Here is a 24,457-nt window from a genome sequence, read left to right on the forward strand (position 1 = left end):
TATTACTTTTCCTAAAACCACTGTGTTAGCTGCTTATTTCAAATTTTGGCATGTTGTATTTTCATTATCATCCAGTGAAAACTTTAATTTCTTCATGAATTTCTTCTTTGAGCAAAGGGTTGCTTAGAAGTGTGTTTGATTTCTAAATATTTGGTATTTTCTTAAAAATCTCATTGTAATTGATTTCTAATTCAATTCTGTTTTGGTTGGAGGACATCTTTTATATGACTTCATTTTTTTTAATGTTTTTGAGACTTGTGGCACAGAATGTGGTCAAACTCAGCGAATATATGATGTGCACTTGCAAAGAATGTATTCTGCAGGTGCTGGGTTAGGGTTCTAAAAATATAAATTAGGTCAATGTGGTTGATAACTATATTAGTTGTTTATAACTATGTAATGAATTACCCCACAACTTAGCAGCAGATAAGAAATATGTATTTTGAAAGATAAAAATACATCTTAAGTTGATATTGATACTTTTCATTAAAATTTAGGACTGAGGGTTTTTTTTTTCCCCTTTTTTTTTTTTTTTTTTTTTTTTTTCGTTGACAGAGTCTCACTCTGTCGCCCAGGCTGGAGTGCAGTGGCATGATCTCAGCTCACTGCAACCTCCGCCTCCCGGGTTCAAGCAATTCTCTGTGTCAGCCTCCCAAGTAGCTGGGATTACAGGCGCCTGCCACCACACCTGGCTAATTTTTGTATTAAACTTACTTATTTTACATCTATTATCTTCTTTCTTCCTCACTATAAAATTGAAATACCAACATGCAGACATACCTATCTCTCCACAACCTCACCCAACAGTGTATGTTGTCAAACTTTTGGATTTTGCCAGTTATAGATAAGAAATGGTATTTCCAAATACTTTTAATTTGGATTCCTCTTACCATGACTGATGTGGAATATATTTTCATATGACTAAGAGATATTTTTACTTATTTTTCCATAAAATTTCTGTCCATATGTTTAGTCCAGTTTGCTATAGGTTTGGGTTGACCTTTATTTTTAATCCAGCTTCATCTAGCCATGTGCCAGAGAGCTGTGCAGGCCACTATTCTAAGCCCATGAATTCTGACAATTGTCTCTTCCCTAACTTAGCTATTCCCGTTCAGATCTAGAATTCATAGTGTCTGTGTCCAGATGCCTTTGTAATCCTGATTTTATGGACTTGCCATGCGATCTGCTTTTTTAAAAGTTTGTCTCTCAGTGCTCTTGCAATAACATGGCTTAAACTCACTTCAGTTTGAGTTAATTTGGGTTGTGTATCTATCCTAGCATGTTTCTTAGGCTCTAACCCTTGATTTCTACTCATAGCAGTAGGACTTACTTGCACTAAGATTCATAATTGGGTAACTGAAGCAGCTTACTAGCCAGGTAGTCTTGGTCAAATTGCTTAATCACTTAATCTACATTTCTTTATCTGTAAAATGAAAATAATAATATCTGCTAGTTATAGAGACATGGAAATAAAGAACATAGGCAAATTACCCAAAATCTATTCCTGTTATACTCATTCCATAAATTATCTTAAAAGAACAGTTTGCTAAAGAAAATGGCAGCTGAAAGCGGCACTAGATTCAAACTTTTTCCAGAAAAACACTGAGCATTAAATTTTACTCTAAAAGATGTCTCTTTGCTAGTCAGATACACTCACTATAGATAAGCTACGAGTGTATCTTTTCCTTGTGAACACATTCTAGGAGCTTTGTGCCTTGCACAGTTAGAGCCTGCCGATATCCAGCCTCAACTCCAATTACACATCCAGGTTTTCTCACTTCATGGCAATTCTAAACTATTTATAACTCTTGTAAATTTTTATTTGGCTTTGTACCTCCTTTAAATGCCATTATTTTTGTTTGCATTTTCCCTTCTGTCTTCCTGGAAAACTACTCATGTACTTAGATCCAGCTAAAAAATTACTTATTATAGGAAAGCATGCCTAATCTCTTACTCCTGTTTTCCTGGAATTTAAACATCTCTTCTTTTAAACTTCTATACATCACAGGCAACTTCGATCATTGCACTGAAAACTTTGCATTATAATTGTTTCCCTAGCTACTGCCTCTCCTGGATCTTAAGCTCTTGGAAAAAAAGGGATATTGTTTATTATGATATCTCTGTGCCTAGCAGAGTACTTTGCCAATAATGGCTGCTTAAAAGATGTGTACTACCAATTCTCACTAAGAGCTTGCCTTGCAGAAATGTGAACTTAATAGGCCATTGTCTATATCATGGGTCCCCAACCCTGGGGCTGCAGACTGGTACCAGTCCTTGGCCTGTTAGGGACTGGGCCGCACAGCAGGGAGTGAGCGGCAGGTAAGTGAGAATTGTGGCCTGAGCTCCACCTCTTGTCAGATCAGTTGGAGGCATTAGATTCTCACAGGAGCATGAACCCTATTGTGAACTGTGCATGCCAGGAATCTAGTTGTGCATTCCTTATGAGAATTGAACTAATGCCTGATGATCTGAGGTGTAACAGTTTCATCCGAGAACCATCGTGCTCCCTTCCCCTTGTCCGTGGTGGAAAAATTATCATCCTCGAAATGTGCCCCTGGTGCCAAAAAGGTTAGGAACCGTTTTCCCATCATAGATTCTATGATGTGATTTCAACAGTGCTTAGGAAAATTCTTTTATTCCATACCAGCCTCCAATCAATAGTCCCCACTGAACTTTTTTTACCTCCTCATTGGTGCTTGAAAAGCCTGTAAAAGATAGTAAAATAATTTCTTCCACACTCAGAGATAGACTAAAAGCGTATAAGCCTGGAAGAAGACTTGAATACAAAGCAAGAGGGGGGTGATGGGCACTCTGGGCTTAAAGCAGGACTATGCCAGAGTCAGGAAGAGAAAGTCAAAAGTTTATACTGGGACAAATTTTGCCAAGACTTTTGCTTGGCTGTCATAATTTAGATATTCATTGGCAACTGCAATACAAAAATAGTCTGAAGAATGTGAAAAAATATGATTTTAACTAGGAGTCAGATCTATTAATGCATATTTCTCTCTCTACCCCCTATGTCTTTTTCAAAATTCAGAAGCGGAGGGTGCTGCTCAACCAAACAACTCATTAATGCTGCAAACTAGCAAGGAGAATCATGCTTTAGGTAATGTCCATCTTTTAACAATAATTCTAGTAGGGGAGTGCTTGATGTCCATATAGGTTTTACATTTTTGGATCTTGAATTGTCTCATGCATTATCTGTATTATCTAAATGATATTATATTTAAGAGTGTTAATAAATTTTTCATTCTGAAATTATTTCTATGCTTATTTAGTACCTATTTTAAGAATGGGATCACTATACAAAACCAATGGCCTAGTCAAAAAATTTGTTATTCAACTTTTGAAACCTAGAGTATTATCCCAGAGCACTTCTTAATAAGCAGATCTTAATAGGTGTTAATGATTTATTTTCTATATCCTCTCTCAACCTTATTGTCTCCAAAATTTTTGTTTGCCATTTTAATTAACATTGAAACAGAAAAGAAAAGTTAATAGTCTTTATTTTTTTAGAGAAGTTTTAGGATCATAGCACAATTGAGTGGAAATTACAGAAATTTCCCGTATAACCTCTGCCCCCACATGTGCAAAACCTCCCCATTATCAACATACCCGACTAGAGTGGTACATTTGTTTCAGTTAATGAACCTACATTGAAACATCATCATCACATTATCAAAGTCCAAAGTTTGCATTAGAGCTCACTCTTAGGGTTGAATATGAATGTTTTCAGGCAAATGCGTAATGACATGTCTCCACCATGATAATATTTTACAGAGTAATTTCACTGACCTAAAAATCATCTCTATGCTACCTATTCATCCTTCCCTGCCCGCTAACCCCAGGCAATCCTGGTATACTGTCTCCATAGTTTTGTCTTTTCCAGAGTGTCATATAATTGGAATGTTACAGTATGCAGCATTTTCAGACTGGCTTTTTTCACTCAATAATATGCATTTAAGTGTTCCCCCATGACTTTCCATGTCTTAATGGCTCTTTTTTTTTTTAGTACTGAATAATATTCCATTGTTTGACTATACCACAGTTTATTTATTTGCCTGGTAAAAGACATCTTGGCTGCTTCCAAGTTTTGGCGATTAGGAAAAAAGCTGCAATTAACACCCATGCACGGGTTTTTGTATGGACGTAAGTTTTTAACTCTTAGGGTAAATACCAAAAAGCATGATTGTTGGATTGCATGGTAGGAGATTGCTTAGTTGTAAGAAACTGCCAAACTGTCTTTCAAAGTAGATGTACCACTTTGCATTCCTGCTACCAATTAAGTTCCTGTTGCTCCACTCCTCGCCTTTGGTGTGTAGTGGTTCTCATTGTTGTTTTAATTTGCCTTTCTTTGATGACATATGATGTAGAGCATCTTTTCATATGCTTATTTTCCATAAATATATACATTTTCCATATATATCTTCTTTGGTAAAGTGCCTGTTAAGATTTTTGACCTGTTTTTTAATCTGGTTGTTTGCTTGCATATTGCTGAGTTTTAAGAGTTCTTTGTGTGTTTTGGATAACAGTCTTTTATCGGATATGTCTTTTGAAAATACAATTGGCCTTCTGTATCCATGGGTTTCAAATCTGTGGATCCAACCAACCATGGATTGGAAATATTTGGAAAAAATTCCACAAAGTTCCAAAAAGCAAAACTTGAATTTGCCTTACTACATTGAATCCACAGGATGTAGTGATATACAGGCATTGTATTAGGTATTATAAGTAATCTAGACATGATTTTAAAAATACAGGTGGTTATATGCAAATACTAAGCCATTTTATACAAGGGATATGAGCGTCTGTGGATTTTGGCATCCATGGGGTGATGGAATCCCCCAGAGGTAACAAGGGATGACTGTATTTTTTTTCTAGTATGTGGCTTGTCTTTTCATTCTGTCTTTTTTTTTTTTTTTTTTTTTGAGACGGAGTCTCACTTTGTCGCCCAGGCTGGAGTGCAGTGGCGCGATCTTGGAAGCTCCGCCTCTCGGGTTCACGCCATTCTTCTGCCTCAGCCTCCGGAGTAGAGTAGCTGGGACTACAGGCACCGGCCACCACGCCCTGCTAATTTTTGTATTTTTAGTAGAGATGGGGTTTCACCGTGTTAGCCAAGATGGTCTCGATCTCCTGACCTCGTGATCTGCCCGCCTCAGCCTCCCAAAGTTCTGTGATTACAGGCGTGAGCCACTGCTCTTAGAAATTTTTCACAGAGTAGAAATTTTTAATTTTACTGAAGTCCAGCTTATCAATTCTTTATTTTATGGATTGTGCCTTTACTGTGGTAGCTAAAATGTCACTGCCAAACCAAAGATCATTTGGACTTTCTCTTATGTTACCTTCTAGGAGTGTTTTTAGTTCTACATTTTTATATTTAGGTCACTGATCCATTTTGAGTTTATTTTTGTGAAAGGTGTGAGGTCTGTATCTAGATTGAATTTATTTTTGCATGTGGATGTCCAGTCATTCCAACACCATTTGCTCAAAAGACTCCAATGTATTGCCTTTGCTTATTTCCAAATACAATATTTATGTGAGCCTATTTCTGGGCTATTTGGTTTCATTTACTTATTTAGCTCTTCTTTTGCTAATAACATACTGTCTTGATTATTGTAGCTTTATAGTAAATCTTGAAGTCGAATAGTGTCAGGCCTCAAACTTTGTTCTTCTTCAATAATGTGTTGACTATTCTGAGTCTTTTGCCTCTCTAGATAAACTTAAAAATCAGTTTGTTTATATCCATAAAATAACTTGCTGAGATTTTGATTGGGATTGTGTTGAATCCGTAGATCAAGTTGGGAAAAACTGGGATTTTGATAATATTCATTCATCCTATCTGTGAACATGAGGTCTCTCTCCATTTACTTAGATTTTCTTTGATTCTTTTCCATCAGAGTTTTATAGTTTTCCTCATATAGATGTTGCACATATTTTGTTAGACTTATACCTAAGTATTTCGTTTTTGGGGATGCTAATATAAATGGTATTGTGTTTTTAACTTCAAATTCCACTTGTTCACTGGTGACTTATTGGAAAGTAATTGACTTTTGTATGTTAACCTTGTATTTTGCAACCTTGCTACAATTTCTTATTAGTTCTAGGAGTTTTTTTGGTCAATTCTTTCAGATGCTTTACATAGATAATTATGTCATGTATGAACAAAGACAGTTTTATTTCTTCATTACAGATCTCGATCCCTTTTATTTATTTTTTCTTGTCTTATTGCATTAGTTAGAAATTCCAGTTGAAAAGCAGTGGTGAAAAGAGTCATCTTGCTTTGTTTCTGATGCTTTGCTTTCTCACCATTAATTATGATGCTAGCTGTAGAGTTTTTTGTAGATATTTTTTAAATTGAGAAAGTTTTTCTTTATCCCAGTTTACTGGGAGTTTTTAAAAAATCATAAATGAGTGTTAAATTTTGTCATATGCTTTTTCTGTATCTATGGAAATGATCATTTTTTTTTTATTTAGCTCATTGATGTCATTGATGTGATGGAAGATATTAATTAATTTTTGAATTTTGAGCCAGGCTTGCATATCTGGAATAAACCCCACTTGTTCATGGAATATAATTCATTTAATACATTCTTGAATTTGATTTACTAATATTTTACTGAGGATTTAAAAATGTATGTTTATGAGAGGTATTGGTCTGTGGTTTTCTTTTTCTGTAACGTTTTTATCTGGTTTGGTTATTAGGATAATGCTAACCTTATAGAATGAGTTAGGAAGCATTCCCTCTGCTTGTGTTTCTGAAAGAGATTAAAGAGAACTGGTATAATTTCTTCCTTAAATATTTAACAGAATTTATCAGTGAACCCATCTAGGCCTCATGCTATCTGTCCTGAAAGGTTATTAATTATTGATTCAATTTATTTAATTGATATAGTCCTGTTCAATTTGCCTATTTCTCCTTTAATTTAATTATTAGATATAGTCCTGTTTAAACTGCCAAATTGTTTTGGCAGATTGTGTCTTTTAAAGAATTGGTTTATTTCATCTGTGTTATCAAATTTGTGGGCATAGAATTCTTCATAGTATTCTGTTATTATCATTTTAATGTAAATGGCATCTGTGGTTATGTCCCCTCTTTCATATCAGATATTAGCAACTTGTATCCTTTCTCTTTTTTTCTTGGTCTGGCCAGTGACTTATCAATTTTATTGATCTTTTCAAAGAACCAGGTTTGGTTTTATTGATTTTCTCATTTTCAATTTTATTGTCTTCTGTTCTAATTTATATTTTCTTTTCTTCTGCTTAATTTGGATTTAATTTCCTCTTCTATTTTCTAGTTACATAAAGTTGGAGTCTGGGTGATTGATTTTAGACGTTTCTAATTTTCTAATACATGCATTCAATGCTATAAATTTCCCTCTAAGAACTACTCCTGCTGCATCCACAAATTTTGATAAATTGTGTTTTCATTTTCATTTATTTAAAAATATTTTAAAATTTCTCTTTAGGTTTCTTTTTTCACCTATGCATTATTTAGAAGTATGTGGTATAATCTCCAAATATTTTGGAACTTTCCACTACCTTTTGGTTTTTCATTTCCAGTTTAATTCCATCATGGTCTAAAAGCAGGCATTATGTAATTTCTATTTTTTTTATATTTGTTAAGATGTGTTTTATGGCTCAGAATGTGGTCTATTTTGGTACAAGTTTCATATGAGCTGGAGAAGAATGTGTCTGCTGCTCTTGTTAGAAAAAGTCATCTATAGATGTCAGTTATACCTAGTTAATTGATGGTATTGTTTAATTCAGCTATGTCGTTACTGAATTTCTGCCTGCTGGATCTATTTCTAATAGAGGGGTATTGAAGTCTCCAACTATTATAGCAGATTCACTTATTTCTCCTTGCTGTTCTATCAGTTTTTGCCTCATGTATTTTGATGCTTTTTTGCTAGGTGCATATATGTTAAGAATTATTATTAAGAATTATTATTAAGAATTATTATTTCTTTTTGGAGAATTGACTCACATATTATTATGTAATAACACATCATTATGTAATAACTTTTCTTGCTCTGAAGTCATTGCTGTTTAAAATTAATATAGCTACTTCCATTTCCTTTTGATTAGTATTAGCATGACTTATCTTTATTCATCCCTTTTCTTTTAAACTACACACATATATATATATATCTTTAGATTTCAAGGTTTTTTGTAGACAACATATAATTGGTCTTGCTTTTTGATCTACTCTGACAATCTCTGTCTTTTAATTGGTGCATTTAGACCATTGCTGTTCAAAGTGATTACTGATACTGTTAGATTAATATCTACCACAGTTGTTACTGTTTTCTTTTAGTGCCTCTGTTCTTTGTTCCTATTTTTGTCTTCTACTCTTTTCCTGCCTCTTATGATTTTACCTGAGCATTTTATATGATGCCATTTTCTATCCTTCTTAGCATATTAGTTATATTTCTATTTTTACTTTTTTAGCCATCACTTGAGCTTGCAACATACATTTATAATGAATCCAAGTTAACTTTCAAATAATACTATATACTGTTTCATGGGTAGTGTGAATACCTTGCAATAACAAAATAATCCTTGTTCCTTCCTTCCTGTTCCTTGTATCATTATTTTATTCATTCTTCTTATACATAACACATACATAATCAAATACATCATTACTATCATTATTTTGGACAAAGGGTTATCTGTTAGATTAATTAAGAATAAGAAAAATGCAAGTTTCAATTTTACCTTCACTTGTTCGTTTTCCAGTGTTCTTCTTGATATAGATCTGAGTTTTTGACTGATATTATTTTATTTCCCTCTAAAAAAATTTCTCGCAACATTTCTTGGAAGGCAGGCCTACTGACAACAAATTCCCCCAATTTTTGTTTGTCTGAGAACATCTTTATTTCTCCTTCAGTTTTGGAGGATAGTTTTTGCAGGACATGAAATTCTAGGTTGGTAGTTTTTTTCCCTCAACACCGCAAATATTTTACTTTGCTGTCTTCTTGCTTGCATGGTCTCTGAGGAGAAGTTGGGTGTAATTCTTTTCTTTGCTTCTTGGTAGGTAAGGTGTTTTTCCCTTCTGGCTTTTTTCTGAAGTATTTCTTTACATTTGATTTTCTGTAATTTGAAAATAATACATCTAGGTGTAGGTTATTTTTGGCATTTATTCTGCTTGGTGTTCTCTGAGTTTCCTGGATATGTGATTTAGTGTCTGAAATTAATTTGGAGAAAATTCTTAGTCATTATTATTTAAAGTATTTCTTATTTTTTTCATTTTTTTAACTACAATATAGCAACTTTTCAAAAACAAAATTTGAAATAGATTAAAACTATTGTGATTGTGAAACATTCTACAGAGCTCAAGGGAAGGAGTGCATGTTGATCTCAGAAATTATGGAATCAGAAAGTTGAACTAGATGAGGACTCTCATCTCTGTTCTTCCTCTGCTTCTGCTTTATTTACTTATTTATATTAATCTTATTTGACACATAATAATTGCACATATTTATGGGGTAACTAGTAATATTTTGGTACATACAATTTGTAGTAATCAGATCATGGTAATTGGCATATCCTTCACTTCAAACATTTCCTCGTGTTGGGAACATTCAATATCCTCTTCTAGCTCTTTGAAAATATGTAATATATTATTGTGAACTATAGTCATCCTACAGTGCTATAAAACAATAGAACTTGTTCATCCTACCTAGCTATAATTTTGTGCCCTTTAACAAATTTCCTCTATTCCCCTCTTTCCCCTACCCTTTGTAGTCTATAGAAGCCTGTGTTCTGCCTTTTACTTCTATGAGACCAACTTTTTTAAAACTTCTGCATAGAATGAGAATGTGTGATTTTAGGCTGTTTGTTCTTGGCTTATTCCACTCAACATAATATCCTCCAGTTCCACCCATGTTGCTGTGAATGACAAGATTTCATTTTTTATGGCTGAATAGTATTCCATTGTGTATATATACCACATTTTCTTTATCCATTCATTTGTTGTTGGGCATTTGGGTTGATTTCCTGTCTTAGCTATTGTGAATATTGCTGTAATAAACATAGCGGTGCAGATATTTCTTTAACATATTTATTTCCTTTCCTTTGAATAAATGTTTACTAGCAAGATTGCTGGATCATGTGACATTTCTATTTCTAATTTTTTAAGGAACTTCCATACTGTTTTTCATAGAGACTGTATTAGTTTACATTCCCATCAGTGGTTTATAAGAGTTCCCTTTTCTTTGCATCCTTGCCAACATTTATTTGTGTCTTTTTGATAATAGCCATTCTAACTGGGGTGAATGATATCTCCTTGTGATTTTAATTTACATTTCCTTGATGATTAGTGATGTTGAGCACTTTTTCATGTATTTGTTAACCATATGTATGTCTTCTGTTCAGAAATATCTGTTCAGATCAATTACCCATTTTTAAGTTAGTTTTTCTGTTATTGTGGAGATATTTGAATTCCTTGTATATCTGGATATTACTCTTTTGTTGGATGAGTATTTTACAAATATTTTATCCCATTCTGTAAGTTTATTCATTCTATTTATTGTTTTGCTGTGCAGAAGGTTTTTAGTTTTATATAATCCCATTTGTTTATTTTTGCTTTAGTTGCCTATGCTATTGAGGTCTTATTCTTAAAATTATTTCTCAGATCAATGTCCTGAAGTATTTCATCTATGTTTTCTTCTAGCAGTTTTATAATTTCTGGTCTTATATTTAGGTCTTCAATGAATTTTGAGTTGATTTTTGTATAGGGTGAGAGGTAGGAGGTCTAGTTTCATTCTTCTGCATTTGAATATTCAGTTTACCCAGCGCCATTTATTAAAGAAGGTGTCCTTTCCCCAATGTATGTTCTTGACATCTTTGTCAAAGATCAGTTGACTGTATATATGTGGACTAATTTCTGGGTTCTCTATGCTGTTCCATTTTTCTATGTGTCTGTTTTTATGTCAGTACCATGCTGTTTTGGCTAGTACAGCTTTATGGCATATTTTGAAGTCTGTTAGGGTGATGCCCCAGCTTATTTTTTTTGTTTTTTTTTTTGTTTATTTGTTTGTTTTTTGCTCAGTATGGGCTTTGGCTGCTTGGGGTCTTTTGTGATTCCATGTAAATTTCAGGATTTTGTTTCTATTTTTATTAAATGAAATGACACTTAATTGATATCTTGGTAGTAATTACATTTGTTCTGTAGATTACTTTGGAAAGTATGGGCATTTTAACAATATTAGTTATTCTAGTCCATGAATATGGGATGTCTTTCTATTTTTTGTGTCTTCTTAAATTTCTTTCTGCAGTGTTGTATAGTTTTACTTGCAGAGATCTTTCATCTCCTTGGTTAAATTCATTCCTAGATATTTTATTTATTTATTTATTTATTTTTGTAGCTATTATAAATGGGATTGCTTTCTTGATTTTCTTTTCATCTGGTTTGTTTGTGTATAGAAATGCTACTAAGTTTTGTATGTTGATTTTGTACACTGCAACTTTATTGAATTTGTTTGTCAGTGCTAACAGTTTTTTGGTGCAGTCTTTAGGGTTTTTCTATATAAGATCATGTTATCTGCAAACATGGACAATTTGACTTCCTCCTTTCTAAATTGGATTTCCTTTACTTATTTATTTTTCTTGCCTGATTTCTCTGGGCCAGACTGCTAGTGCTATCTTGAATAACAGGGGTGAGAGTAGGCATTTTTTTCTTCTAATTCTTAAAAGCTGAGAGCTTTTCCCCATTTAGTATAATATTAGCTACATGGCCTATACATGGCCTTTATTGTGTTGAATTACTTTCTTCTGCCCCTAAGTTTTTAATGATGAAGGGATGTTGAATTTTATAAAATGCTTTTTCTCATCATATGATATTAAAATAATCACCTAGTTTTTGTTCTTGATTTTGTTGATGCAATGTATCACAAATATCGATTTGCGTATGTTGAACCATCCTTGCATCTCTGAGGTGAATCTCACTTGATTATGGTGCATGATGTTTTTGATGTGCTGTTGAATTCATTTGCTAGTATTTTATATATATGTTTATTAGTAATATTGGCTTGTACTTTTCTTTTTTGCTGTGTCTTATCTGTTTTTTTTTTTTAATCACAATCATGCTGGGCTTGTCAAATGAGTTTTGACATACAATGACATTCAAATGAGTTTTACATTCAATTTTTTGGAATAGTTTGAAGTATTTCATCTGTGTATCAAGGACTGGTATTAGCTCTTTAAAAGTTTGGTAGAATTTAGCTGTGAAGCCATTTGTTCCTGGACTTTTCTTTGTTGGGAGACTTTTCATTACTAATTCAATCTCATTACTCATTATTGGACTGAGGTTTTCCATTTCTTGTTGGTTTAAAGTTGGTAGGTTGTCTGTATCCAGGAACTTTTCAGTTTCCTCTAATCTTTTGAATTTATTCGTGTGTAGTTGTTCATAATAGTTTCTAATGGTCTTTTGTATTTATGTAGTCTCTGTTATTATGTCTCCTTTTTGTTTCTGATTTTATTAATTTGCTTTTTTCTCTTTTTTTCTTTATTCATCTAGCTAATGGATTGTCAATTATGTTAATCTTTTTACAAACCCTCAGCTCATATCATACTGAATGGGCAAAAACTAGAAGCATTCCCCTTGAAAACTGGCACAAGACAAGGATGCCCTCTCTCACCACTTCTATTTAGCATAGTATTGGAAGTTCTGGCCAGGGTAATCATGCAAGAGAAAGAAAGAAAGAATATTTAAATAGGAAGAGAGGACCTCAAGTTATCTTTGCTTGCAGATAACATGATTCTATATCTAGAAAACCCCATCTTCTCAGCCCAAAAGCTTCCTAAGCTGATAAGTAACTTCTGCAAAGTTTCAGGATCAAAATCAGTGTGCAAAATTTGCTAGTACTCCTGTATACCAACAACAGACAAGACAAGAGCCAAATCATAAATGAACTCCCATTCACAATTGCCACAAAAGAATAAAATGCCTAGGAAAACAACTAACATGGGAAGTGAAGGACCTCTTTAAGAAAAACTATAAACTGCCACTCAAAGAAATCAGAGATGACACAAACAAATGGAAAAACATTCCATGCTCATGGATAGGAGGAATCAGTATTGTGAAAATGGCCATACTGCCCAAAGTAATTTATAGATTCAGTGCTATTCCTATTAAGCTATAATTGACATTGTTCACAGAATTAGAAAAAACAATTTTAAAATTCATATGGAACCAAAACATAACCCAAATAGTGAAGGCAATCCTCAGCAAAAAGAACAAAGCTGGAAGCATCACGCTACCTGACTTCAAACTATACCATAGGGCTACAGTAATCAAAACAGCATGGTAGTTGTACGAGAACAGACACATAGACCAATGGAACAGAATAGAGAACACAGAAATAACACCGCACACCTACAACCATCTTATCTTTGACAAACCTGACAGAAACAAGCAATAGGGAAAGGATTCCCTATTTAATAAATGGTGCTGGGACAGCTGGCTAGCCATATGAAGAAAATTGAAAGTGGACCCCTTCTGATATGGTTTGGCTGTGTCCCCACTCAAATCTCATCTTGAATTGTAGTTTCTATAATCTCCATGTGTTGTGGGAGGGACCTGGTGGGAGGTAATTTAATCTTGGGGGGCAGTTACTCTCGTGCTGTTCTCATGATAGTGAGTGAATTCTCATGAGATTTGATGGTTTTATAAGGGGCTTTTCCTCCTTTCGCTTGGCACTTCTCCTTGCTACTGCCATGTGAAAAAGGACATGTTTGCTTCCCCTTCTGTCATGATTGTAAGTTTCCTGAGGCCTCCCAAGCCATGCTGAACTATGAGTCAATTAAACCTCTTTCCTTTATAAATTACCTAGTCTTGGGTATGTCTTTATTAGCAGCATGAGAGCAGACTGAAACACCTTCCTTACGTCATGTACAAAAATCAACTCAAGATGGATTAAAGACTTAAATGTAAAACCCCGAACTCTAAAAACCCTAGAAGAAAATCTAGGCAATATCATTCAGGACATAGGCTCAGGCAAAGATTTCATGATTTCATGACAAAGATGCGAAAAGCAACTTCAACAAAAACAAAAATTGACAAATGGGATCTGATTAAATTAAAGAACTTCTGCAAAGCCAAAGAAACTATCAGCAGAGTAAACAGACAACCTACAGAATGGGAGAAAAGTTTTATAATCTATTCATCTGACAAAGGCCTAATATCCAGAATCTACAAGGAACTTAAACAAATTTACGAGAAAAAAAGAACCCCATTAAAAAGTGGGTAAAGAACATGAATAGATAATTCTCAAAAGAAGACATACATGCCACCAAGAAACATATGAAAAAAAGCTCAACATCACTGATCATTAGAGAAATGCAAATCAATGCTACAATGAGATAATATCTCACACCAGTCAGAATGGTGATTACTAAAAAGTCCAGAAACAACAGATGTTGGCGAGGTTATGGAGAAAAAGGAACACTTTTACACTGTTGGTGGGAGTGTAAATTAGTGCAACCATTGTGGAAGACATTGTGGTGATTCATCAAAGACATAGAGGCGGAAATACTGTTTGACTCAGCAATCCGATTACTGGGTATATACCCAAAGGGATATAAATCATTCTATTATAAGGATACATGCATGTGTATGTTCATTGCAGCACTATGCACAATAACAAAGACATGGAGTCAACCTAAATGCCCATCAGTGATAGACTGAATAAAGAAAATATGGTACATATATACCGTGAAATATTATGCAGCTGTATATAGATGAGTTCATGTCCTTTGCAGGGACATGGATGGAGGTGGAGCTGATTAGATTATCCTCAGCAAACTAAAGCAGAAACAGAAAACCAAACAGTGATTTTCTCACTTATAAGTGGGAGCTGAAAGGTAAGAACACATGGACACATGGAGGGTGGAAACACACACTGGAGCCTGTTAGAGGGTGGGGAGTGGGAAGAGGGAGAGCATCAGAAAGAATAGCTAATGGATGCTGGGCTTAATACCTCGGTGATGGAATGATCTGTGTAGCAAATCACCATGGCATACGTTTACCTAATTAACAAACCTGCACATCTTACCTATATACCCCTGAAGTTAAAATAAAATTTGGAAACAGAAAAACAAAACAAAACAAAACTTTTTTGTTGTTGATTTTTTGCATTTCTTTTTAGGTTCGGTTTCATTGAGTTCTGCTCTGATCTTTATTCCTCCTACTAATTTTGGGTTTGGTTTATTCCTGCTTTTCTTCCTTAATATGTGCTGTTAGGATGTTAATTTGAAATATTCCTACCTTTTTGATGTAGGCACTTATTGCTATGGATTTGCCTCTTAATGCTGCTTTTGCTGTATCCCTTAGGTTTTGGTATGTTGTGTTTCTATTTTCATTTGTTTCAAGAAATTGTTAAACTTCTTAATTTCTTTCTTTACTCATTTGTCATTCAGGAACATGCTGTTTAACTTTCATGTATTTGTATAGTTTCAAATGTTCCTCTTGTTATTGATTTCTAATTTTATTCCATTTTGGTCACATAAGATGATATGATTGTAATTTTTAAAAATTATTTGAGACTTGTTTTGTGACCTAACATATTGTCAATTCTGGAGAATGTTCCATGTGCTGGTGAAAAGAATGTGTATTTTGCAGCTGTTACATAAAATGTTCTGTAAAGGTCTGTTAGGTCTGTTTGATTTATGGTGCGGTTTAGATCCAATGTTTCTTGATTTTCTGTCTAGATCATCTGTCTAATGCTGAAAGTAGGGTGTTGAAGTCCCCAACTATTACTGCTTTGAGGTTTATCTCTCCCCTTAGCTTTAATAATATTAGCTTTATATATCTGGGTGCTCCAATGTTGGGTCCATATATATTTCCAATTGTTATGTCGTCTTGCTGAATAAATTCCTTTATTTTTACATAATGTTCTTTTTTATATAGCCTTTGTCTTAAAGTCTGTTTTATCTAATGTAAGTATAGCTACTCCTGCTTGTATTTGGATTCTGTTTGCATGTCTTTTTTCCACTCCACTTTCAGTTTATGTGTGTCTTTACAGGTGAGGTGAGTTTCCTGTAGGCGGCATATAGTTGTTTTTTTTTTTTTTTTTGAGATGGAGTTTCGCTCTTGTCACCCAGGCTGGAGTGCAATGGCATGATCTTGGCTCACTGCAACCTCTGCTTCCCCAGTTCAAGCAATTCTCCTGCTTCCCCAGTTCAAGCAATTCAGCCTCCCGAGTAGCTGGGATTACAGGTGCCTGCCACCATGCCCAGCTAATTTTTGTATTTTTAGTAGAGATGGGGTTTCATCATGTTGGCCAGGCTGGCCTCAAACTCTTGACTTCAGGTGATGCACCCTCCTTGGCCTCCCAAAGTGCTGGGATTACAGGCGTGAGCCACCGTGCCCAGCTGGGTCTTGTATTTTTAAATCCACTTGGCCAGTCTATATCTTTTAATTGGGAAATTGAATCAGTTTACATTCAAGGTTATTTGATAGATGAGAACATGCATCTGTCATTTTATTGAATTTTTTTTTTTTTCTGCTTGGTGATGGTCTTGCCTTTATTTCTGAAGCATAGTTTTTCTGGATATAATATTCACTGACAGTTATTTTCTTTCAGTACTTTGAATGTATCACTCCATTTTCTCTTGGCCCGTAAGGTTTCTGATGAGAAATCTGCTATCAGTATAAGGGGGATTCCCTTATATTTGGCTTGATGCTTTTCTCTTGCGTGTTTTTATCATTCTTCCTTTGCCTTTGCCTTTTGATAATTTGACTATAACGTCCCTTAGAGAGGATGTATTTGGGTTGAATCTATTTGGGAAATTTTGAACTTCTTGGATCTGGATCTCTCTCTCTCTCCCAAAACTTGGAAAGTTTTCTGCTATTATTTTATTAAATATGTTTTCTATGCCTTTTTCTTTCTTTTCTCCTCCCAGAATTTTTATAATGTGAATGTTTTTTGCTTACTGATGTCTCCTAAATCCTGTAAACTTTATTTTTTTAAATTCTTTTTCTTTTTGTTTTTAAAATCCTCATGTATTATTTCAAAAGACTTGTCTTCAAGTTCAGAAATCCTTTCCTCTACGTTTTCTATGCTGTTGTTGAAAAATCATATTTTTTATTTCATTCATTGACTTCTTCAGCTCCAAAATTTCTTTTTTTATGATAGCTATCTTTTTGTTGAATTTTTCATTTAAATCACAAATTGTTTTCCTGATTTTATTGAATTATTTATCTGTATTCTCTTTTATCTCATTGAGTTTCCTTAAGATTATTATTTTGCATTCTTCTTCTGGCATTTCATATATTGCCTTATAATTGGTTCGGCTACTGGAGAATTACTGTGTTCATTTGGGGGGGTCTATCATATTTTCTTGCTTTTTCATGTTTGATGTGTTTCTATGTTGATACCTACATATCTGATGCAATTGTCACCTCTTCTAATTTTATGGTGTGGGCTTCTTAAGAAAAAGCTTATTCATATATAATCCACTCTAGTGATGTTTGCAAGTGTCCCTATGACCTAGGTGGTGAGAGTGTGACAGCAGTGGCACAGCTTTGCCGGGAGTTGGTTTGCCAGCCTGCTTTTCAGGTCATGGGTGCTTGTGTGCACATGGTGGGTTACTCAACTTGGCATCTGGCTTGCTGGGTGTGGGACTATGGGGCTCTTATTCTGGCCAGGGGCACAAGCACGTGGTTGCTTGGCTATCCTCAGGGCATGTCTGCCAGGTGTGGACCCACTGGGCTGTTTCTTAGGTTCTGGAGTGGGTGGGCAGCCACTCAGCCAGTCTGGGGGCATGTCTGCTGGGAGTGGGCCCACCAGATTATTTCTCAGGCCCTGGGCACAGGTCCCCACCTGCTTAGCTGGTCTGTAGGTATGTCCACCAGGGGCATGCCTGCTGTGCTGTTTCTCAGTTCCTGGGGGGTGAATGCATAATCTGTCAGTCTAGGGTTGTGTTCACGGTAGGAGCCCGCTGGCTGTTTCTCAGGCCCAGGACATAAGCATGCAGACACTCAGCTGGCCCGGCTGAGTTTCCACTAGTGGTGGATCCACTGGGTTGTTTCTTAGGCTCTGGTTACAGGCACGGGGCCACTTGGTAGGCCTGGGGTTATGTTTGCCAACAGTGAGCCTGTGGGGCTGTTTCTCAGGCCCTGGATGTGATCTTGTGACTGCTGGGCTGGCCTGGGGGGGGATGTCCACCGGGAGTGGATCTGCCCTGCTGTTTCTCAGGCCCCGGTTGTGGGTATGGGACTGATATGTAGGTCTGAGGATGTGTCCTCTAGGAGTGACACCCTTAACAGTTTCCCAGATCCTGAGTGTTGGTGTGGGCTGCTGATTAGTCATGGGAGTGTATCTGCCACATGGAGGGCTCACAGGGCTATTTCTCAGGCCTTGAGTGAGGGCATGGGGCTGCTGGGGAGGCCTGGGGACATGTCTATGGCCATGTTTGTTGGGGAGGAGGCACAGGACTGTTTCCCAGGCCCTGGGCGAGGATGCATGTACACTCAGCTGACCTAGGGTTATGTCAGCTGCTGGGTCCTCTCCCCTTCAGGAGAGGGCATGCAGTGGTTTGGCCAGCTCAATGGCAGGTTTGTCCCGGGTGGGACTGCCAGACTGTTTCTCTGGCTGGAAGTGTGCAGAGCGGGGATTGGTTTCCCTACTGTGCAGGACCAGAGTCACAGCCAATCCTGAGCCCAGGCTCCATGCAGCAAATGTATAGCCAGCTGGTGGGCTGGAGAGGTACAGTGGCTACTAGTCCCCAGGACACGGTGTACTTCAAAAGTGGCTCTAGTCCATGGTGGCCCCTTGCTGCAGCAGCTTGGCTCACAGAGGGTGGGTGGGAGATAGCAGGTGCACACATTGTGCCCCTTATCTGGAGCAGTGCAGCTGTATGAATTCCTGGTAGCACTCCAAACTGGGCTCAGGGCTTGTGAGGACTGTGAAATTCTCTTGAAGTAACTCTTTTCAGTAGCTATAGGGGCTGGGGGGGTTCTTCTGCTTATGTTTTCCCTGCAAGAGGAAGTCCCTCCTGAGCCTGGGCCAATCCAGGAAGAGGATGTGGAAGGATGCGGTGCCAGAGGCGGGGTGCTTTTATGTTTCCCTCCTGAGCTTCTGATGACCACGAGCTCCTCTCCACTCCTTTTCTGCACTCCTGTACTCTCCCTTTGATACTCCAGTAGAATCTTAGCTGTCTGTTGCTTGGTCCTTTCTTTTGGAGGAGATGTGCACCAGGGGCCTCTAGTCGGCCATCTTGCTGACGTTTGCTTCTGCTATATTTTTCCCTTTGTACTCTAATAAGTAGAAAAAAAATGGGAAAGGAACAGAGATGGATGGACCCTTCTCAGTTTTGCTTCTAAAATTCTTGAGAAAGGGCACTGCTGTATTCACCTGGGTGAGGTGCCCAACATTGGACCAAATAACTTTGATTGGGAAGTGGTAGCTGAAGAAAGGGATATAATTGGACCAGCTCATAAGAGATGCTCACATGGACCAATCTCCCTGGCTGAGGAAGAAGGATGCAGTAGAGGCAGGTTTATCTTTTTCAAAATATTTCAAAACAAAGTGTATCACGAAAGAGAAATTATTGATTAATGACTTATAAGTATAATTTTCAAGATATTAACACATTTTGTCCCCTAATGATGGCATGACTTCTAATTTCTGTTTTACAATGATTTTTGTGTAATTTTAATTATGGTTAACTGATTGCCTATCGTGTTGAATAAGACTTTGTGGAGAGATACTAGCTTCCACTCTGGGTACATAAAATTGATTTCATTTATTCTTCTCTAAATATTTTCTAGCTTCAAGCAGTTTATGTATGGATGAAAAACAGATTACACAGAACTACTCAAAAGTACTCGCAGAAGGTAATATGCTTCCTTACTAGTGGCCAGCACCGAGGGATGGAAAGTTGAACTTTCTTAGAAATATTAGCTAATGACCTGACTAAAAGCCAGCCTTATGACTACTTGAAGAACTTGGTGATCTGAATACTGTGGTATGAGGGATCCTGAATGACCCAACCTCTAGTTGTTCTCCAAACAAGCCATGTTCTTGCTTGTCTCTGAACCTTTGCTAAGGTGGAGTGGTGGAAGGAGCATGGATTTAACTACCTCTCAGATCTATGTTAAAGTATTACCTCTTTCTTCATCTAGTTATGTACTTATTAATATGCTGTGAAATACAAGGGCTAGAGTACAAACCACATAAGAGGCAGGTGACACCAAAACAGGATAGGAGAGATGTTAAATGCAGGGTTTAGCAAAAAAATCCTTCACCCACATAAAGGTTTGCCCCTCTATAGCTGATTCTGTTTATGCTATAGTGATGAAATCACTGACACTCACCTTTGTTAGAGGTGAGTAGTGACAAATACTTTGGTGGACTAATCACCTCTCAGTAAACCCTTACCAAGTCACTGACACATTGTGTCGATTTATGGGATGCGTGAGGTTCTACGTTGGAAGATGCTTGTAGGATGCAGGGCTTAATTTTTCCTTTAAATGATGGACAACAGGGATCACCTTACGCCTTTAGTGTTGATAATTGGATTGAATATACAGAAATAAAATCTGTGAGCTAAGTTCACAGCTGAACTATCTGAAAGTATATGTGTGACTAAATAGGAAGGAATGAAAACTCATCCAAAGGTTACATTTGATAATGTCATAAATTTGCAATAAAATATTTTTTATAAAAAATGTCTAAAGGGAAATAAATCTTGTTTTTTAAAAATTACATATCATACTACATTTTCACAAGAAATAAATATTTCTAAGCATCTCTTATCACTAGGCATTATCATTTCTCATTTTTATGGGATGGCTCAACTGGTGAAATAATTTTTTTTTTTTAAAGGTCTGTGGGTTTCACTGACTTTGTGATTCTTTTTAAAAAAAAGAACTTAAAAAAATTTCTAGCTAGTTCAACCCAAATGCCGTATTAGTTACTTTAAAAGAAAGCACTATATGTTAATACATACCACATTTATGTTTGTCTGAAACAAAAACCTTAGAGATAGACTTTTCTGTGCTCACCAAAGCTGAGGAGGAGACAGCCACATCACTAATTGTTCCATTTTCTTTCCTGTGGCACATAAATTGTATGATAAAGGCAATAGTCTCTACCACCTAAAGATTAGATGTAGAACGTTGCCTTTGTTGTTTAATTTACAATTCTCTTTGTTTCTATATATTAAAACTTCTGAATTAATATCAAAAATACTTTATTATATATCATATTTCTAATAATACATAATACAGGAGAAAATTGGTTAATCTCTAGATTGGGTTCAATATATCATTTATATTTTGAGAATTTTAATTTTTATGAAGGTCTAATATTTTTGGAATAAGATCACCAGCAAAGTTATGTTCTAGTGTAACTTCATATGTTGTGGATAAATGTAACACATGAAGTTCTTTATCAAGCTTTTCTTTTATCATTCTCTTTTCATGTATGTGTCCAGTTAACACTTCATGGCCTGTACTGATGGATACAAATGCTGTGCTTTGTTGCCCTCCTATTGCATTCGGAGATTTGATCATAATAACATGGGAAATAATCCTGAGAGGCCAGCCTTCCTGCACAAAAGCCTACAGGAAAGAAACAAATCAGACCAAGGAAACCAACTGTACTGATGAGAGAATAACCTGGGTCTCCAGACCTGATCAGAATTCGGACCTTCAGATTCGTCCAGTGGCCATCACTCATGACGGGTATTACAGATGCATAATGGTAACACCTGATGGGAATTTCCATCGTGGATATCACCTCCAAGTGTTAGGTAAGGAGCATCATATATTGAGGTATTTCACATCACCGATTTGTGACGGAAACAAATGTCTCTCTGAATTCCATATGCTTTATGTGAAAACCGAAGCATTTTTTTCCCCTTTCCTCTCTGCAGTTACACCTGAAGTGACCCTGTTTCAAAACAGGAATAGAACTGCAGTATGCAAGGCAGTTGCAGGGAAGCCAGCTGCGCAGATCTCCTGGATCCCAGAGGGCGACTGTGCCACTAAGCAAGAATACTGGAGCAATGGCATAGTGACTGTTAAGAGTACATGCCACTGGGAGGGCCACAATGTGTCTACCGTGACCTGCCACGTCTCCCATTTGACTGGCAACAAGAGTCTGTACATAGAGCTACTTCCTGGTCAGTAATTCTTTTAGTTTTATTTTTGATTTTTTTCCATTCTTTTAAAGGAGTTAAGAAAAAAAAGGTGTGCAAATATATTTTGTTCGAGGATGCTCTCACCACTCTTCATTTTTATCTCTTCCCTGACCAAAATAAAGAGATGAGTTTAGGAGAATAGTACAGACATTTGTTGTAAAAAGCCCTTTTTTAGAATGCAGTTTAATTCTACTATTAATGTTCACTTCTATGCTAGTAGTTAATTAGCATGAGTAGTATACTTTTAAAAATAATACTTATGGCTTATTGAAAGATAAAGTATACTTTGAAGCGTGTAATTATGGTTTTATTAGAAGGATACATTCACTCAAAGTTGCTTTTATGAATTTTTAGTTTGTTGTAATTTTGTTTTCTGGACTTTTCATCATTGAATTTCTTAAATGTCTTATAATAACATCTATGATTCATTTAATCACTGTTTAGTTTATTTACTCTCTGCTCTCATCCTACTCTCATTTCTTGTTATTTAAAAACTATTAAATATCAACAAACATATTTAAAGTGCAATTGTTCTGTAAGGCCTCATGAAAAACATTAGCCCTACCCCTGTCTTTCCAACCCAATTGCCATCTCCATTAAACTCCCCACAGGTAGGTACTTTCAAATTTTCCAGTGTTTCTTCTAGTAATTAGTGCCATTTTTATACAACATGCACATACTGCTATTTCTTACTGTATCAAATTTAGACATTATGTAATCACAACTTCTTATGGTAGATGAGGATTTCACATTACCTTCTTCCTTTCCTTCAAACTTCAGTTGAGGTAATGCAGTTTTTCATTAAATAGCCTATGTTCCCATTAATTTGAATATTTAAGTATTGTTAAGTGCTGAATCAAGAAATACACTCATGCTTTCTCTTTCAAATGACTTTTTTTCCTTGGACTTCATAAGTGCTTTACCTTTTTTGTTTCCTTAAGAATGTATGTACCTATTGTGAACTATCACTAAGCCTATCAGAGAACCCCTTAGTAATATTTTCCACATGGTCAGATTTATTAGGTAATCTGTTAGTTCTATTTTTTCTCAAAGTCATTGCTTCTTGAGTTTTTGTATGTGCTTGGTCTAATCTCTCCTGATTGGCCTCTAGATCTGCTGTACAGCTATTGTCCTGGACACTCTCATCACCTCAATCCTCTGCTTAGCCTGTGTCTATTTAATCTGAGTTTCTTCTGTCTTCTATACATTTGTTTGTTTTTAACTCTTTCTTGCATATATGAGACTTTTCTTAACTCTTTGGCAATCCTTGGGTATGGATTCATTTTGAAGTGAGTACTATATGAGCTACTTGGAAGCTCTACTAGTTAATGGTTGGATTTGTCAACTAGTTAGCTTCAGTACAGTGAAAAGAAGCTAAGTGATTTTTTAATAACTAGAGATTCGTTATGTATCTGAAGGCCTTTTCTCTGGGGCTGTTCAGGCTCTGCAGAAATTAACTCAGCAGTTTCTGGCCTTGGAGACATAAGCCTGACTACCAGTGTTTGGGAAAGGAGGGAGCAGTGTGTGTATGTGTGTGAGTGTGCATGTGAGTATGCCACTGTTGAGAATCAGACTTTCCTTTATACCGCTCTTCAGTCTGGTATTTCATCTCACCCTCCCTAATGTCTGGATCCTTGACTTTGGAGTCCCTCCAGGTCATCTTCTCTAGGCCAATCTGCCAATCTCCCCTTTTTCTGGTGGTTGGGAAAGGTGTGCTACATAAGATGGGGCAGGAGACAAGGGAACCTGCCTGTTCTCAAGACAAACTTTCAAAGAAGCTCTCAACTTTTAGCCCCACACTTCACCCCTCCACATACTTCTTTTTCTATATTTGATGCTTCCTACTCTAGAGTTTTCCTGGAGTTTTGTGTATACTAAGGTTTGTATTTATTCTGTGTTGTAAATCATTAGCCAGTTTTCTGTCCATTTTTCACTTAAAAACAGTTTGAAATCTTTCATCTGTTCTTGTCTTCATCCCTCTTCTCTTTGTCTTTGCAGATCTACACTAAAAAAATTCTTTTTATCAACATTTTAGTAAGTTTTAATGAAGGAGAAGAGAAAATCTCATGTGTTGAAACCACCTTTTTAAAAATCTATCTTTTAAGTCATATGTGTAGGTTTTTTTGAGTTTAGCAGTATTTACTGAAAAGAGCAGTTGTGCCTTGGTTATGTATGAAATATCACCATCTCATATTACAATATGATGTCAGATTTATAGTGTCTCAGAATTGAAGGGAACTTCTCACTCAAATTCCTATGTAGTGCAGGGATCTCCTTGATGTCTTCCTTGCACGGTGGATCTTCAGCTTCT

The 24,457-nt window shown here is 36.1% G+C and overlaps 1 protein-coding gene across 2 annotated transcripts in view; it reads left to right on the forward strand.

The window, feature by feature from the left end:
• The window catches only part of CD200R1 (CD200 receptor 1), a 59,554-nt gene that overhangs the window by 29,828 nt on the left and 5,269 nt on the right, over window positions 1-24,457 (forward strand). Inside the window, exons 2-5 of one of the 2 annotated variants that reach the window (XM_002813283.4) lie at window positions 3,038-3,106; window positions 19,772-19,837; window positions 21,439-21,756; window positions 21,880-22,128. In XM_002813283.4, coding sequence (XP_002813329.2) covers window positions 3,038-3,106; window positions 19,772-19,837; window positions 21,439-21,756; window positions 21,880-22,128 — 702 coding nt within the window. The remainder of the gene's footprint in view (window positions 1-3,037; window positions 3,107-19,771; window positions 19,838-21,438; window positions 21,757-21,879; window positions 22,129-24,457) is intronic. The other variant, XM_063721771.1, reaches the window with a different exon arrangement.

Source organism: Pongo abelii, chromosome 2 (genome assembly GCF_028885655.2).
Source record: "Pongo abelii isolate AG06213 chromosome 2, NHGRI_mPonAbe1-v2.0_pri, whole genome shotgun sequence".
NCBI lineage: Eukaryota > Metazoa > Chordata > Mammalia > Primates > Hominidae > Pongo > Pongo abelii.